Source organism: Pteropus medius, unplaced genomic scaffold (genome assembly GCF_902729225.1).
Source record: "Pteropus medius unplaced genomic scaffold, Ma_sr-lr_union100, whole genome shotgun sequence".
Classification (NCBI taxonomy): Eukaryota; Metazoa; Chordata; class Mammalia; order Chiroptera; family Pteropodidae; genus Pteropus; species Pteropus medius.
Genome location: NW_024349225.1, coordinates 7355949 through 7374256, shown reverse-complemented (window position 1 = coordinate 7374256; position 18308 = coordinate 7355949). Strand labels below are relative to the sequence as shown.

The 18308-nt window shown below is 38.1% G+C and overlaps 2 protein-coding genes across 7 annotated transcripts in view; both read left to right on the top strand.

The window, feature by feature from the left end:
* Positions 1–7874, top strand: part of XPR1 (xenotropic and polytropic retrovirus receptor 1) — a 125813-nt gene extending 117939 nt beyond the window's left edge. The window contains exons 14-15 of the mRNA XM_039881347.1: positions 2742–2963; positions 5542–7874. Coding sequence (XP_039737281.1) covers positions 2742–2963; positions 5542–5602 — 283 coding nt within the window. The 3' untranslated portion in view covers positions 5603–7874. The remainder of the gene's footprint in view (positions 1–2741; positions 2964–5541) is intronic.
* Positions 7875–11738: 3864 nt separating this feature from the next.
* The window catches only part of KIAA1614 (KIAA1614 ortholog), a 42418-nt gene continuing 35848 nt past the window's right edge, over positions 11739–18308 (top strand). For 2 of the 6 annotated variants that reach the window (XM_039881340.1, XM_039881346.1), the window contains exon 1: positions 11739–16590. In XM_039881340.1, the coding sequence (XP_039737274.1) occupies positions 16525–16590 (66 nt within the window). In that variant the 5' untranslated portion in view covers positions 11739–16524. Of the gene's footprint in view, positions 18072–18308 lie in introns of all 6 variants that reach the window. The other 4 variants (XM_039881344.1, XM_039881339.1, XM_039881343.1 and 1 more) reach the window with 4 other exon arrangements.

The window sequence follows — 18308 nt, the reverse complement described above, 5'->3', positions numbered from 1 at the left end:
TATGTAGCTGTAATAAATAAGACAGTGTCTGGTGTTGGCGAAAGAATAGACAAATGATCCACTGGAAAAGAATAGGGAGTCCAGAAACAGATCAACACATGCATTGACACAACACAACCCAATTTATGACAAAGGTGGCTAAATAACAATGGAGAAAGAGAGGTCTTTTAATAATGATATCGACAACTAGATCCATATGGGGAAAAATGAATCTCAGCTCCTATGGCATACTGTATGCAAAATCAATTCAGGGTGGATTACAGAGTTAAATATGAAAGGTAAATCAATAAACTCTCTTTCTCAGAAGGGATATGAGTAGGAAAAAAAAAGTGAAATCCAAATAAAGTTTGGAGTTTAGTTCACAGTAATGTACCAACATTGGTGCAATTGTCACAAATGTACCATGGTAATGTAAGATGTTAACAACAGGAGAAACTTGAATAGGGGTATACCTGATTTATGGACTGTCATTGTAGCTTTTCTATAAATTAAAAAACATTCTGAAATTAAAAGTTTACTAAAATTTCAAAAAAATAAAAAATAAACTCTCTTGAAGATAACATGGGAAGGGGCCATAAGAAATGTAAATGTTATATTTCTTATTTCTGAGTGGTAATTACACAAATGAAGGTGAAAGATACTTTCAAATCAGGCGGATAGCATTCCTTTGAGTCAGGATGGGCACATTTATCAGGATGGCCTAATAAAATAAGATAGAACCTAGAAACATACAGATAAACCTGAAAGATAAAGATTGAATCTGGAAACAATATATTTGTTGCTGTTGGTGCTCTCTGCAAACGTTTTGTCGACCCTTCTAAACTTTCCCAACTGTCTAGGTCTAGGACCTGAAACTCTCCATTACTACCAAGATGTCCCCCACCCACTTCTTTCTCTTTCACTTATGCTGATTCATTAAAAAAAAAAAAAATTCTAGTTAAAAAAAGTTTTCTTTTCTTGGTTATTTCTTTTTTAAAAATTACTTGCTTAATAATACAATCAGATTATTATTATTATCAGATTTTTTGTAATCCAAAAAATCTATCACCTGTTTAAAACAAAATCAAAAAATCCCCTTTGAATCTACTTTCTTCCTCCAAATATTGCTCATTTTTCAAAACTCTTCCAAGAGATGTCTGTACTTGCTGTCTACAACGCTCTCTTCCTTCATTCTCTCTTTAATTCAAATCATCTTTTTCTCCAATACTCTAAATCATTTTTGTTAATAATCTGTAATAATAGCAAACTTATATATTGCCTAGTATGTACCTGGCACTGTTGTAAGCCCTTTATATTTATTAACGTATTGAATCGTCAGAAAATCTTCTGAGATAAGTACTGTTACTGTCCCATTTTACTGGTGATACTGAAGAGTAGGTTAAGTAACTCATCCAAGATCTTTATACCTAGTAGGTGGTGGAGCCACAATTCAAATCTAGACAGCCTCCCAGAATCTATGCTCTTAGGGCACATGGCTCTCTTATTTTGCTAAATCCAGTGGTCAGTTCTCTGTGCTTATTTTAACTCTCTGCAAAGCACTTTCTGCACTTGATTCACTGGCTATTCCTTCCCAACTCCTTTAGCTGTTCTTCCTCTTCCCAAATTATAAATGTTGGAGTGCTCCAGGATCTAACCTTCTGCCCTTATTTCTCCTTCACTTGTATTATTTCTAAGCTCATGACTCGAAATACTGTCCTTTTGCTCTCTCCAGCCTTAGACTCCCATGAACTGCAGACATGTCCATCTAACTACCGAATTTTTGTCTGGGCTATCTAATGGCTCTAGCCCAATAGGAGCAACCCAGAGCTCTAGTAAATGGCGTCACCATTCACTGAGACCCAAAAACCGAGACACTCACATCCCAGTAAGTCCTGTCAGCTCCATCTTCATAAATAAATCCCTAATCTGTCTGCTTCTCATCACCTCTTTCCTGGACTACTGCAACAGCTTCTAATTGGTCTTCCTTCAGTTGTTCTAGGCTCCTAGTGCAGCAGGTAGAATGATCTTTTTAAAAACAAATCACAGCATTCTCCTACTCAGAACCCTTCTTGTTTCCCATTACACTTAAAATCTAAACTCTTTACTGTGGCACAGCAGGCCCTCTGTGAGTCATGTCCTTTTCTACCTCGTCATCTTCATCTGCCATTTTAACCATTTTAACCTCCCTATTCCACTCCAGCCCCACTGGCCTTGCTGTTGTTTCAACATAGCAAAGGCCCTTCCAACGTGGATGCTTTATACCTGCTATTTGTTCTGCCTAGGACACTTTTCAGGATTTTACACGACATGCTTCCTTGCATCATTCAGGTTTCTGCTAGATTCCATCTCTTTAGAGAAGCATGCTCTATCCCCTTGCCCTGCTTTATTTTCTTTGATGCACTTACCCTTAGCTGATTATTTATTATTTGCTTCTGCCACTAGAAATCACACCCCATAAGTGCACAGGCTTTGTGTTGTTCAGTGTCTTTTCCTGTCATATTGTAGGCACTTAATAAATATGTGTTCAATTAAGTGAAATAGTGAATATTTTGAAACTGCCTTCTGTGAGTCCCTTCCTTTTTTTGCCCACTTCATTCTCATTTCCCCCCCTCACCACACCTTTTCCAATTTTATTTTAATATTCTAGCCCTTAATTCCTCGTTTTTGTTTCTATGTGTGGAAACTTGTTTTACTGGAAAGTTTACAGGTTATAGTAGTATGTTCACATTTTATAAGTGATTTGCCTACTCCGTTTTTCTAAGGCGATTTGTGTGGAACTTCTTCCGCTTGGAGAATGAACATCTGAATAACTGTGGTGAATTCCGTGCTGTGCGGGACATCTCTGTGGCCCCTCTGAACGCAGACGATCAGACACTTCTAGAGCAGATGATGGACCAGGATGATGGAGTACGAAATCGCCAGAAGAACCGGTCATGGAAGTACAGCCAGAGCATATCCCTGCGCCGGCCTCGCCTTGCTTCTCAGTATGTATAGCTTCCACTTCTGTGAGATGAATTGCCTTCAGGTTTTAGTGCTGGATAGCATTTAAGCTAAGAGCCTGCCAGATTGAACCAAATGAAATTGTGGGCATTCAGCCAATTTTCACCTACAAAAAAATCAATAACAATAATTTCATATGATCCAACCTACAGAATGTCTTAATGAGCACATAAGGTAAAGTAATATTAATACATTAATTAATGCCCACTAATGTGTCATTAAAAGTACACTGGGGAAAAATTGTTGGAGAATAATTTCTTTTGACTCTTTAGTATGTTATAATTTTCAAGTTATAGACTGTAAGAATCCTGGTTCTGTCACTTGCCATCTGTGTAACCTCGGCCAGATACTTAATTTCTCTATATTAGCCCTCATCTGTAAATTGAGATTAACATGGTCCCTGCTCATAGGGTGGTTAAGTGAATCCACTTAAATTTGTTGTGACATGGGATTTAGACCAGTTCCCTTAAGAAAGAGTTCAATCAATATAAGCTGTTTTTATTTTCTTACTGAATACCTACAATAATATTTTTATCAGTCATTGACTTTGTATGTTCCTAAAAATAACAATAAATATAGGATATATTGTGACTGCTTTTGAAATTTAGAGATAGTAGATATCACAGTGTATTGGAATGAAGGAGAGGACTTAAAGTTGAGCATGAGCGGTTTTCTAAAGGATAAGGGAGTGTTTTAATAGGCTAGAGGCACAAGTAAAAACAGAAGGGTGGAAATGAGCAGCAGAATTATAGTAAGAAGATTTAGCTGAACAGATGAAGTACGACTAAAAGACTGAAAAGTGCAAGCTTGATCTTGTAGGCAGAAAGGAGTCACAGGATTTTTTCATAGAAGAATGATATTATGAAAGTATATTTGTAAGTTTTAATGGTATTGCAGTACTTTCACTTTTTATATTTTTGCAGTATTTTTAAGTATGGGAAATTGAGGACTTGGATTAGGATGCTTACAATAGGACTAAAAAGAATGTAAGGAGATGTTTTAAAGGAGGTAAAAATAGAAGAACATAGTAATGGTAACTTATAGGGGAGCAGAATAGAAATTGCCCACATTTTAGATAGAATTTGGAAGTTCTCTGAAGAAAAGAAGGTAGAGAAAAGAAGAGAGTAAGGAACTGAGTCTTAGAGAACAAACAGGCAAGAGAAAAAACAATAAATGAAAGGGACAGAAAAGGAATGGTCAGGGAGGTCAGTAGGAAGAACTTCAAAACAAAGTATGATACTATTATATCAAAGAAGCAAGAGTTTTGAAGAAGCAGGAAGAGGGGGTTTGGGAGCTGGTAGGGTCAGCAAGATAAGTGCCACAAAGGTCTGGAAAAAGTACTGTCGGCAGTTGTTTCGTTGAGCTCCTGAATTTGACAATCTAATCCTTGTTAGTTACCAGCAGAGGGCAATCTAAACATACACTATTTCTACTTAAGAAACAAGGAAGCTCTTTGGCAAGGTAATGTTCAATTTCAGGTATTCAGTGGAAAAACACTGGGATACTAGGTTGCAACTAGATGAAGATGTTTAGAACAATGGAGCAGGTTCTGTGCAAAGAGAGAGTATAAATAAGAGCTGAATCTGAGTACTAACTTTGTGACTCATGCAACCTTTAATACATCCTTAACTTTTTTTGTTTGTTTCCACCTGTGTCAAGAATAATAGTACCTACTTCACCAAGTACCACTTCCACCTCATGTGGGTCAGGAGTTGCAGAATATTTTAACTATCTAACCCCATTTTCATCCAGTGCAGAAATTTCTTCTACAGCATGCGTAATAGATGGTCATCTTATGCTGAATGACAATGATCAGTGGTAAAGAAGTTTATAACTATATGAGGCACCTGATTTTGTTGTTGGATGGTTATAGTGGTAGATAGCTTATGGGGGGCTGAAATATGTTTCGCTATAACTTCAATCATTTGATCTTAGTTGGGCTTTCTAATATAAACTTAGTCTCCTTCCTCTTCTACATCATACTTTGTCAACTGTTTAAAGACATCTGTCATGCCTCTCCTTAGGTTTTACTTTCTGCAGGCTAACTCCTGCTTTTTCATGTAAAGCTCAGATGGTATTATTTCTATCATTCTCATCATAACTTTTTGTATTTAATGCTTTGCTGATGCTTTTTACATCCATTTTCTCACTCGGTAGTCACATTATCTCCATGAGGTGAGAGTAGCACTATGTGAAATATAAATTATCACTCCCGCTTTACAGAGGTGAAAATTGGCATTCAGAGAGGGTAAAGCTATACATCATGAAATCAGAGTCAGTACTCAAACTCAGATCTTCTTATTCCAGAATACTCTTTCTGTTGCATATGACCTGCCGTCGTTCTTGTTACCTTCCTCTGGTTGCAATCTAGTTCCTTAGTGTTTTTCCAATAATATCTGAAATTGAATATGAAACTCCAGGAATAGTTCATCTGGTACAGTATATAGTACCTGTTTAGGATGTATTTTTAATGGTGGTAAAATTGGAAACGGACCTGATATTGTGGATGTGTTTGTATTTTAGTAATGGACTAAGTGCTTTTTTCCCTCTTATTACCACTAGATCCAAGACTCGTGACACTAAGGTATTGATAGAAGACACAGATGATGAAGCTAACACTTGAATCCTCTGAAGTCTAGATTAACGTCCTTGGTTTTCCTACTCTACAATTCTTTCCTCGACCAACGCAACCTCTAGTATCTTTCCAGCCGAAAACAGGAGAAGACACATAATACATTTTCCGAGCTCTTCCAGATCGGATCCTATGGACTCCAAACAAGCTCACTGTGTTTCTTTTCTTTTACTCTGGTTTAATTTTCATTTTCTATTTTTAAAACAAATATTTACTTCATTTTGCCAATCAGAGGACATTTTAAGGAACAAAAACATAGTATCTTATGGATTGTTTACAATCACAAGGACACAGATACCTATCAGGATGAAGAGCAGGCATTGTAAGGACCCTCTGATGGGATGGTACTGAGATACTTTGGCTTCCGCTTGGCCCGGTTTTGACTGGTTGAAACCGGACATTGGTTTTTAAATTTTTTGTCAGTTTATGTGGAGAATTTATTCCTTTCCTTCATACCCAGCGCAAAAGGACTGGCCGCACTTGCAGGGAAAGTGCAACTTTGAGCAGTACCTTCATTCACGAAGCTACTTTTTAATTTGATGTAACTTTTCTTATTTTGGGGAGGGTTGCTGGGTGGGTGGGAAATATGATGTATTTGTTACATATAGTTTTCTCATTATTTATGAAACTTAACCATAAAAGAATGATATAACTCCTGTGCAATGAAGGTGATAACAGTGAAAGAAGACAGGGGAAACTAATATTGGACAGCATTTATGAGGGTTTCGGCCGCAGTACCTCTTGCATGAGACAACTTGCACCAGTCTGACTTTTTCTTTCCTCTTTAATTTGAAGCCAAAGTTTCATTGCTGATTTTTTAAGTTGCTGCTGCTTTAGAATTCTGAGCATGTCTTTCATAACAAAGCATCCACACACTTTCACACAACTGGTTGAAATTTATTTAAGAAGTCTGATACCCTTTTTTTAAGGGACAGATGTGGCATACATTTGCCCATACTCCAACCATACAACTAAAGTTATGCCTTATTAAGCTTCAGCATGTAGGGTAATTGAATAGTATAACCTTCACTAACTCTGAATTAGAAGACAAAGCTATTGAGAGACTCTCTACACCCTCATTGGATAGATTTTCTTCTGGGCTCAATTACATTAGCCAGAATTTGATCAAATTAAGTTTGTCTTGGGGAAACCATATTTTTGGGAGCAAAGAACAAATTATCTTTCCTCTTTCACATTACACTGATAAAACAGACCTTGGCTGCCATTTCTCCCAGGAGTTCTAAAGGATGAACATTGGGTTTCATGCCCTCCTATGATAGAAAACCTGCTTTTAAAATTTTTGGCGTCTAAGCTTGGTCATACATAAAAAGTATATTTTTAAGATATATCATAGTCTGTATATAGTGCCCGTTTTCACATCTTTGATTTCTTTCCTATGTTGCTAACAAATCCAGATAAGCCCACAGACCATAAGGGATTGTACTTTCTTGAATGTGGTTGGCATTAAATTTAACATTTCATTATCTAACAAACTTAAATATTAAGAAAAAGTAAAATATGTTTTAATCCTCCCTTCTCCCCAGATGCAGACGAAGGTTCCAAAGGCAACCTTAGTAGATTTGTGCAATAAAATTATTGCTGTCATTTTCAGCTTGATTTTAGACAAAGGAACAAATGAGTAGAAGGGCAGCTATTATCACTTACTTACTCTTAAAAACATACAGTTACTGCCCCTTAACATACTCCTTTTGTCATCAGCTTTTCTCCCATGCACCACAAGTCTTTACTCATCCCTGGTATAATTCCAGGAGATTATATTAAAGTTACTCTTACTACCAAAAGTCTATCAATTAACTGACAAATAGTTTCTTTTTTAAAGGAGTTTCTTCCATCTTTATTCTGAAAGCTTCCAAAATGTGTTCCATTTCCAAGATTTTTTTTTTCCTGAAAAATCATATGACTTTGTGGCTTTTATTGCTTTTTTGTATGTCTTGCCACGTATGTTCTTTGTCCCAAAACCGAAGACGAAAAGCTTAATTACTGGTTTTTGTTTTTGTTTTTTTAGTTTAAGTAAATTGAGTCATTTATAATAATCAGTGGTAACAATTTAGTGCCCCTTGATAGATTAAAGGTTGCATTATTTATACTTGGGTTTTTTTTCTAACTGTTATTTTTGTATTTTAAAACTATGGGGGAAATATCATTGGTCCGTCAAGAAATAGTAATTATTACTGAGTTATAGATATAAGTCCAGCGGACCAGTCATTTCTTGTTCAAATAAAATTGTTGGTACTAATGTATATCCAGAGTAATTTGGATTATCAACTTCATTCTCTATTAGTAAACTGATATAATAACACACATAAAATCTTACAGTTGACTTCTGGTATTTGAATTCCCCAGTATTTTTACTTCAGTGTGTCCTGTGGCCGATTTGGTCTTCCTTCAACTGTTATGATCCTAGACCCTAATCAGTATTATTTTTTCATAGATAATACAATATTAGAATGTATTCCTTTTCTGACATGTTTGTCCTATTAGCGTAGTCTATTCAAGGATGATAAGGTTTATGTAACTTTCAGCTTACCATGACAGATGCTTAAATGTGTATTTAAACATATGCACAGCTTTATGTTCCTCCTAAAGCTGTAAAGAAAAGAGGACTTTTCCTCATCAAGAGGAAACAGTTTTGGAGACAGAATATACATTTAAATTTTTTTCTCCAAAAAAGGCAATGTGCATTTTTCTCTCCTAAATTTTATATGTCTTAGCAGTTGCGAATACTATGTCCTACCTAAAATTTTATTGGAGACTCCTGTGCATTGAAACTCGCAATAGAACTCTTAGGAAATGAATGTCCCAAAGCCATTTGAAAGGAGCAGCAATCTCACCAAAGGTAAAACGTCATCTCATTTTAGGTTTAGAAGTTATAGTTTTATTTGAGAATCACACAATTTATTATATCAATTAAAATACTTCCCAAAGAAATGTAAAAGAAGTATAAATAAAATACATTCTTCATTTTATAAAAGATAGTATAGAAAACATTGATGTGTGTAGAAAAGCTAGAAGACAAAAGTGGCTTATTTTCTATACACAAATATGTGCTTATATTTAAGGCTGCCTATACTGTTAAAATGGAATAATTGGTGATTTCATATACAGAAAGACATAATAAAAGATTGAGTTATTAATTAGGTTATAATGGTTATTTTTAAGATTGGAAAGAAGTTGAAACCCCATGTGCAACTTTCTTTTCCAGCATCAACCATTTTTCTCCTTAAGAAAGCTGCTTAACTTCAGATTCAGAAGCGATGTGAGATGAGAATGCCAGTCACCTCAGCAATAACCTATATGGACCCTTAAAGAAGGAAAATGAGACTCGGCCCCTAGGATTCATGACTTCCCAGTATTCTCAACATGAGAGTTCTAAGAATTTAACTGAAATTTACTAGACATAAAACTTACCATGGTTTGACTGAAGTACATTCATGATAACTAGAGAAAGCAGTTCATCCTTAACAGGTAAACTAATGTAAATTAAGAATAGAAGAAAGTAATCTATTACTGAGTTGTACAGGCATCAGATTAACAGATATTTAGCTGAAGAGAAATAATTGCGGAAATAGCAGAGAAGAGCAAGAGGATGTTGGACCTTGGCAGCAGAAGCAGGGCAGTTAGGAAAGTATGTGAGCTCAGTGGCATGGAGGTGTCTTGCTGTCTCTCCTTTCGGTAGTTACGTTGCTGGTAGAGACCTGCCTTTATTTTTCTGTCATTTTTCTCTATTACTTTGCATTATTCAGGCAATAGTTCTTTATGCCCAAATGAAATTTTGAACGTAATGACTGAAAAAATTTCTTAGTCTAAAGAAAATAATTTAGAAAATAACCCTATCCATGGCATTATTTTATTCAAAAACAATTCTCTGAAGTGATTGCACTTTATATTTGGTAATTTCAGGTTATTATTATTTTCTTTAATACTTTGCACAAAGTTTGCCTCAAAAAATAAGTACTTATTGCTATATAACTTAAATTTTTAATTTTTAAAAAAATTTATTAGTTTCAAGTATACAGTACATTGGTTAGACATTTATATAGTTTATAAAAAAATTTCCCTAATTGCCATTTCTCTCCTCTGGCTCTCCACCTAACTGTTACAGAAATATTTTAATTTAGATAGCTTCTCAGATTTGAAAATAATCAAGTTGACTCTATGGCTTTCTCAAACAAAAAATCTCCAAACTTTTCTCAAACCTAACTTAAAAAGAAAAAAGCCAATATCATTACAGATAAGATATGTAGTCACTGGGTTAAGACAACAAAACTTGTAGTAGAACTTTGGGGAAAAATAGATAAAAAAGAATAAATTGAATTTATCAGTTTAGTTTATTTCCTTTTATGATGCATCTAAATTTTATTTCTTCCTTGTGATGATTAGCTAAAGCAAGGAGAATTAAAGTGAATTTTATAAATTACTTAAACATATTTCTGCATTTGAGGTATCAGTCTTGATAGTAAATCTTAAAAAGCTAACTTTCTGCATTGAATTTCAGTCTGTACAACGTCAGAGCACAGTGGTAATATAGGATGGAGTGGTTATATTGGAACATAAGAAATTTGTGCTAGTCAGTGCTAAAACCCCATAATTTAACCAGCATTAAACTACACTCCACTCACCAAACATGAAAAAGTAAAAGCATCTCATTAGATTTGGAAGAGGTTAGGTGAAGTGGTGTGAGACATTTGCCTGGGAAGGGAAAGGAGCCTGCTGGTTGATATGGCTCATAATGCCTTTTTTGTATGAACTGGCAAAACTCTGATATGGAGTTGACCCTTAAAAACAACTTCAGAATGTATTTGCTTGCTTACGGTGGAAGAGGAAGTGAGAGGGATGAGACGAGAATTTCCCCCGAAGTGAAGAGAATCATTATACTGATTTTCATCTAAGGTATGTTTTCTTGTAGCAGATCTTTGGTTCATTTTATTATTAAATCAAAGCCACTTTCAGTTTTTTTATGATGCCATCAAGCTAAGGAGGACAATCAAACAACCAATTGTTTGCCTTGGATTCAATATGTCTGCTAATTACACAGTCTCATATACCTTCAGACCAGTTACTTGACCAAACGTCCACCATATTACTTTAGTTCTTCCTATGCCCCTTCCTCTGTACCCCCACCAATCAGAGGGAAGATGTACTACTAGAAAGATGTGGACTTCTAAGAAAGAGCAAGGATTCCATCTCACTACCCCTTCATCATGATCTCCGAAGTCCCCACCCTGACTTCCCTGACTTTCATATTAGCAACACCAGCATGGTGGGAATAGACAGAAAGATTGGGGAATCTCAAAAGAGTAGTTGATCATGACATTGTTATTCTTTTGAACTATAAATTTGTGAGCCGCTCATATTTGCACAAACAGCAGAACTGTAAACTTTGTCACATTGTGAAGATTAATTTCTTGCTGTTTTCCACATTAGCACAGAAGCTTGTATCTGAAGAGTATTTAGGAGGGAAATAGGGTGTAAAATGTATCTGTTTTTTTCAAACCCTCTCCCTCTACTCATGTTTCCTTCACCCCCTTATCACATTGTGTTGGTCAAATGATACTATTCTATGAAACTGAGCTATAGTTGTCAAAAGTAACTGTGATTGATTAGTCTTCTGTGGGTGCTTCTTTCCTTTTTTTGTTCCCCTTGCTTTCTTACTCCCTCCACTCTGGTAAATGGAAAAGATGATGTCAAAGAATTGATGCTTGCTTGGACTCATGTTGTATCTGTGACTATGCTATTATCTGTCTCCTTTTTCCTTCTTATATGGGTAGAATTCTTAAGAAGTGTGGAGTTCTCTTCTTGATAAGTAGGTTAAATGCACAAGTGGTACTGTTTTATAGTTTCTAGATGGTTGTATAAAGCAAAAAGTTAATGTGGTTATGTGTTTTTAAAAGAAAATAAGTGATTGGTTACAAAATTCTGTCCTTTTTTCATTATTACAAGCTCTCTCTGTTTTCCAACAGTTTCTTGACTCCTTTGTCCTTTGTGTGATTGTGTTTTTCTCTGGGTTTCTTGGATTCCTGAACATGGTTCCTCTTGGGACTAATTTGTATAAGGGTTTAGGGCAAACAGACTTCAAGGGTGAAAACCATTTTTAATACTTTCACTAAATTAAAAAATAATCTTAAATGGCTTTTTTTCTTTAGGTTGATATATGAAGTGTGACTCTAAAGCAATGAGACTGAAGAAACAGATCGTTTTTTGTTTTTTGTTTTTACTCACACTAAGATTCTCAAGTATTAGGTGAAATAGCATGTTTAGTTGATTTAGAGAGTTGGACACTTGGTATCAGTACATATCCATGCCCTGTGTGGGAACATAGAACTTTCTGTAAAATACCCAGATTAGTTATCACTCCTTATATCTGTCTAGGAAAAATTATAAAATTAACTGACCCTAAGGTGAATATGCTCAAAATGCAAAGAGAAAAATTTTATTGACTAAAGCATAAAAGCCTTTTCATTTTAATACCACAAACTCTATTCTTACTATATTTTTGTGTAGGCTAAACCAGAATATGATTATGTGGAGTTTCCAGATCAAATTCAAGATAAGTCGTGAGTATATATGAATCACTAGATATTCAATATACCTTCCTATAATCTGATAATAAGAATAATACATGCTCAACATTTGTATGCTTATAGTATTTTACATTTTCCAGACATACAGCATCTCAGATATGTGAGTTAACAAGTCATCTTGATTTGTAGATGAAAAGACAAAGAACTAGACCAGCTAACTGTACAATCCCTACTTGACTGCTTTTCATAAGAATCCTCTACCTTGCGCCAGCCACCTTCCTTCCCTTCCAGTTGTTAAAATCTTCACTGATGGTGAATTGGGATGGTATACTGGCAAAAGACATGCGCTTGCAATGTAATAAGCATTTGAGATGTAAAGAGACAATAGCTATAGAGCAATGGGATTGGTTGATTATTGCTAAGTGCCATTGATACCTATAGAAGGATAATGAACAGCTGAGGGCAAGTACCAGGCAATTAAAAGCCAAATATGGAATCATAGGGCCTCTTTTGGTTGCATGCAAAGAAGCTCTCATCTCCTACAGTGGGAAGGAAGAGAAAGTGAGGACCAAACCCAAGACTTAATAGAATAGCAAAACTTCAAAGATAGTTAAACACCCAACTAAGGCAAATCTGTTACATAAGGTCAGGGCTCTGATTAGGGAAACCTGACACATCAGATACAACATCTGGTTGGATCCCTTCCCCAAAGATTTTGCCTCCCCATCCCTATTCCATTATCCATGATAGGAGACATGAAAGAAATCTCTCGTGCAAGACATGCACCCCTCAGGATTCTCTATGACTCGGGGTCCGGGGGGCATGCTGGGCCTGCTAAAGGAGGATAGGTACTGTACACCAAAGGAACCACAAGATACAGTTAGCAAGTACTCATAGGAGCTGGAAGAGATCCTTGAGGGTGCTTGAAGAAATGGACCAGAATATAAGGTTAAGTACAGAATAATTTTTGACTTGGAAGTACCCCCAAAGATACAGAATTTAACTGCCTAATAAGAATTCTAGGAGTCAGAGCAAACTTGTTACTAGCATGGCTCCTAAAACATGGGAAAAGTGATGGCAGTTACCCAACTTGTACCTCTAGGCTTATACTAATAGAGGAAAAAAAGATGGACAACCAGGAGGCCAAAAGCAGTTGTCCCAATAAAAATCACAATCCCTGGCCCAATTTCTGAAGCCGAGCCAGTTTTCAGATCCAAAACTACTGACAAAAGAGATGACTAGTTCTGTAGGAGGGAAAACACTGCAATATCACAGCAAGTACACACAGTAATGATTCCCCTATGTCTTCCCCACAGGTAGAGCTATTTACTCAGGTTAACTGTGCACTAGGGAAAAGGGAATACCAAGACATTTTGAAGACTTACACATAGGGCTTGTGTTGTCATTGGTGCCCAAAGGCCTTAGTCATCTTGGCACCTGTGTTTGATTTGGGTCCTATAGAAGCCAGATAATAAATGTAGTCCTGACCAATGTCTAGTTTACAGAGATCCACAGCATCCATGCACCCATTGATCAATTACCCAGTCCTCATATATAATCGAGATGACCTATTTGGCAGTTGGCCTAACCCCAATACTGTATCCTTGGTCTGCAAAATAAGAGCTATATTGGGAAAGGCCAAGTAGAAGTCTCTCAAATTAACCCTCTCCCTACGCATAAATTGGGAGAGGGGGAATAGAGATTATTACCACGTTCTATCCTTCTCTTCCTCTCCATCCTTGTTTGTTTGACCAATCTGGTCCCTGAAGAAACTGGGTGGATTAGGAAGGGTCATTGCAGACCATCACAAGCTCAATCAAGTGTAACCACATTCTCAGGCACAATGCCAAATGAGGTATTTTCATTAGACCAGATCGATACAATCTCAAGTATATAGTATTTAGCCATTGATTTGGGTAAAGGCATTCTTTTCTCTTCCAATCAGAATAGGATCAGAAACAATTCACATTCCCATGGAAATGACAATACACGTTAACAGTTTTGCTCCAAAGAAATCTGGACAGGCTGGATATTCACAGAACATAACTGATCCATTACATCAATGACATATTGACTGGGTCAAGTGAGCAAGAGGTGGCCAGCACACTGACTTTGTGTGTTCCCAAGAATTGCAGCCTCTCTTTGGCTTGCAGATAGCTGCCTTCTTGCTATGTCCTTTCTTTGTGGACCCATCAAAAAATAATTTCTTAAAGAAGAATCATGCCTCTCATGTAGGTATAAAATGTCAGAGGTTTTCTTTGTCATTAAGGAGAGAATCAGTAAAATGTTACAGTCTATTCAAAAGAATTTAAAATGCATGCACACATATATATGTAGACATCTGGAATGCTGAGAAAAATTTACAAATGAATGCAAAATCAACAAAACTGGCCAGTATTCATGGGGCAATTCTACCAAATATAACTGGCAATTCTATGGACAAAAATCATTTACGTTACTCTCAATTTCTCTACAACTAATACAATTGTAAAATACTCATAATCTGCAAGGATGCACTAGTCAGTGCACCCAATAATCTTTTTGATCCGTTTCAAAGTCTTTCATGTTTTCCCTTATATTTTAATTAATGGCTGACCCCTCTACCCCAAATTATGAGTTTATCAGGTCATTTGACATAATTTAAAAAAACACAATGAAATGCTTTTGTTCTCAAAACCCTAGAGAAAAGTCCTTTTCGGCTTTAGCCAGCTAGGTAATGCCAGCAGCCTGGTTTAGGTCCTGGGGCAGATAGAATTCACTTAAGTTCTCTTTTCTTCTAAGTCTTTACAGAAATAGCCCAACTCTTAGAGATATTATTAGCAATATCAATATTAGCAAGAGAAAAATTTTTTTTGTCTTAGATGCTCCATACTAAAGAATTAGAAAAAGCTAACCCCTTTTTGAGGGATCTACCAACCATGATTGTTACCACTACTCTCCTGGGCCCAGTGCCCAAGGCTGCTGCAAAATGGAGCTGGACATTAAGGGAGACCCCAAAGGGAGAAAAGGGAATAGAAAACTAGAGAGATGATTCTGGGTAAACAGCATCTTAGAGGGGAAACAGCCATGAACCACAGAGTACCTTTCCAGACATGGCTGCTTATGAAGATACAGTAATGGGCCCAATGGGGCAGGACTTTGTGCATATAAAATCAGAGCTTTCAAGTGCTTGACAGCCCTCAGACATTGGCACTCTTGAAGGCTTTCTAAGAAGGAGCATAGAATCCACTTTGGCCTGGTACCTGGCGTCAAGGGGACTCTGAGGTCTCTGCTCTCAGTTCAGTAAAGGTGGCGCTCCATACCCTGTCTCAGCCAGCTATGCGCAGAAGAGGGCCACTGTGTCACAGCCGCTTCACCATTAAACACACACTTCTGCACACAACCCTGTGGCTCTTGGAGCAGCATCTTCCCTTGGAGCACCCTAACCTCCCCCAGATCCCTCCACTCTTTTGCTCTCCACCATCGTACTTTTAAACTGGTTTTGAACCCAACCACTTGAGACAGTGGCTACTTACCTTTCCATTACCAGTTGATCTTTTTATTACTTCCAAGGACCCCAAGTTTGTAAAGATTTTGTACAACAAACCAACCATATTTATTGCATAATAATCCTTGTCCCCATGACAACCTGTGTTGTCCTATTGAATTGATATACCAGTCAAAAGCAAAAACACTTCTCATAGTAAATGTATAATTTCCATTAGACTTCTTTAAATATTGGAAATAGCTTTTAGGCATATGGAGACCCCAGACTGGGAAACTTCTGAGGGCTAATGTTGAGTGATTGCCAACCAAGTCTCTCTAGTTCTTCCTTTTCACAGATGGGCAAACTGAAGCTATTAGTTTTAAGGTGAATTGACATAATCAAATAGACAAAGAATCAGAGTGGAAATTGAGATTTGTTAGAAGTCCCCCCTTTTTTTGGTCTCTTGACTCCTCATAGCGCTAACTTTCTAAAAAGAAATAAAGCTGGAATGGGCCACCACTTGCCCTTGAGATAGCCTTTTTTGCTTGCAGTCTGACCCCTTCTATGGGATCTTGGAATTTGCTGTACAGCAGCTGCCTGCTCCTCCTTGCCTGGGGAGAGGCCTAGTCTATCCCAGCAGGAGGGACTATGAGAAGTTGTCTGGACCATGTTGTCCTATAGTGTACGCCATAGGATGCTTATTGCTATTCTGAGGGAAATGGCTTCTGTAGTCTATCACTTTTGAGAAAGACAGGGTTAAACAAAGGTAAACTGGTGTAGTTTTGTTTTCACTTCAGGACTTCCCTGAGCCTTTGAAATGCCTTTGGACCTAATGACCCATGTGGAGGATAAGAAAACTTACTGGACCAGAATTCTCTTTTTCAAAGGAGACCTATTAATACCTCATGGGATTCTGGGATTCTGAGGAATTCAGTTTGGGACTTGTTAGTCCAATCCACCATTTCCACCAGGTGAGGAAACTGAACTCCACAGAGTGACCAGCACTTAGTCCCACAAGTAGATGTGGCCTAGCCAGAGCTGGATCCAGGTTGCCAGTCCTGGACTTTTCAAATTTGGGTCCTTCCATCCATACCTCACCTACCTTGTACCTTAATTTGACACAGGAAAAACTTGCCAGTGGACCACAGAGAGGCTCAGAGAGGCTGCTTTTGAGGCCCATTTGTGTTGTCAGCAAAATCTCCAAGGCTGGTGGAGGCAGGAGGGAATGGGGAGGCAGGAACTCCCACAAGATAAGGCATTGCACAGCTTGGGGGCTATAGAGGGCTTTGGCTCCTGGAAACCCCAGATAATGGTAAATCTGAGGAGCTAGTCTGCAGCAGGAATGCCCTGAGGCAGCTTCCAAAAAGGCAAAAGCAGGCTCGCCTGGACCCAGCAAGCTGGCCTTCTCTGGTGGGTGCCCCTGTATGCTCACACCTTGTGGCCTGGGTTGGTTGGAGACACTGGCTTGCAGCTGCTGATGAGGGTGTCCATCTCCACTGTAGCAGGGAGATGTCTCCAGGAGGAAGAGAGGACCTGACTGCTCTTCAGAGCTTGTTGAGCAGCATTCCCAACAGAAAGTGAGGGGTCAGCAGGGCTCCATGCTGACTTCCCCCACTTGCTTGAGGCAATGTTCAAGGGGCTGCCAACAGCAAGATAAACAGGGACTTGGCTCCCTTTACAAAGCAGCCTCAGGTAGCCAGTCCAGAGAAAGGACACAGAAAAGAAAAATGAAGAGCCAGGGCTTTCCAGTGCAATAGCTCGACCTTCCTTGCAGCCAGTATGTCTTTCCCCTCTGTCTAAAGCAGCTTCTGAGACTGGGGTGACCCTCGCCCACCCAAGGCTGAGCCACTCTTCTTGGCCAGATTAGACCTCCACTGGCACAGCCAGATCTTCCTCCCTCCCTGCCTGCCCATGAGTGTGAGACGGTCATAGTAAGCAACTGTCCTCCATACCCGAGGTGACCACCCCCAGCACAAGCCTTGTTTCCCTTTGAGCATTAGCAGGGTTAGGGGGGCTCTGATTTGAGAGGGACACACTCTTGCAGGGCACCCATCTGAGAGCCATGGTCTGGTGGGGCCATGTGTAGGACTCTCTCTTGAAGGCTAGTCCCTGCTACAGAGATGTGGTTGCCAGGCCTGGAGCGGGGCTGAGGGCTGGGTCATCTACCAGCCTTTTAACTGTGGGCAAACTCCTTGAGATATGGCCTCCTTGAGTCTTAGCTCTTTCCTTTGCAAAATCTGATTTGGAGGGTTGTTGGGGGACATTAAAGAATATGAGGTGCTGCTCTAACGTACACACTGTGTCTGCCTTTCATGACAGGAGGAAGGTGTGAGGCGGATGGCTGTATTTAACTCCTGTCCCAGGGAGGGGAGCGCTGCAGGAGGAATGTTCACAGCCCAGGATTCCAGCATTAGTCCTGAGTGAACACCTCCTTAGAGAGTTTCTTCAACAAGTAAAATGCATTTCCACTGTCCACATTACCCTCCTCTCACTTGATCAAGCTCATACTCAGACCTGAGCATTACCTTGACCAAATTAAATGCTTGGTTTTTCACAGTAAAAAATCATATCATCTATAAAGTATAATGTCTTTACATGCCTTTAAAATCTTATACATTACAATTATACTCCTTTTTTAATAATTATATACTCCAGAACTTATAGACCATTGTTAAATGAATATGGCTAT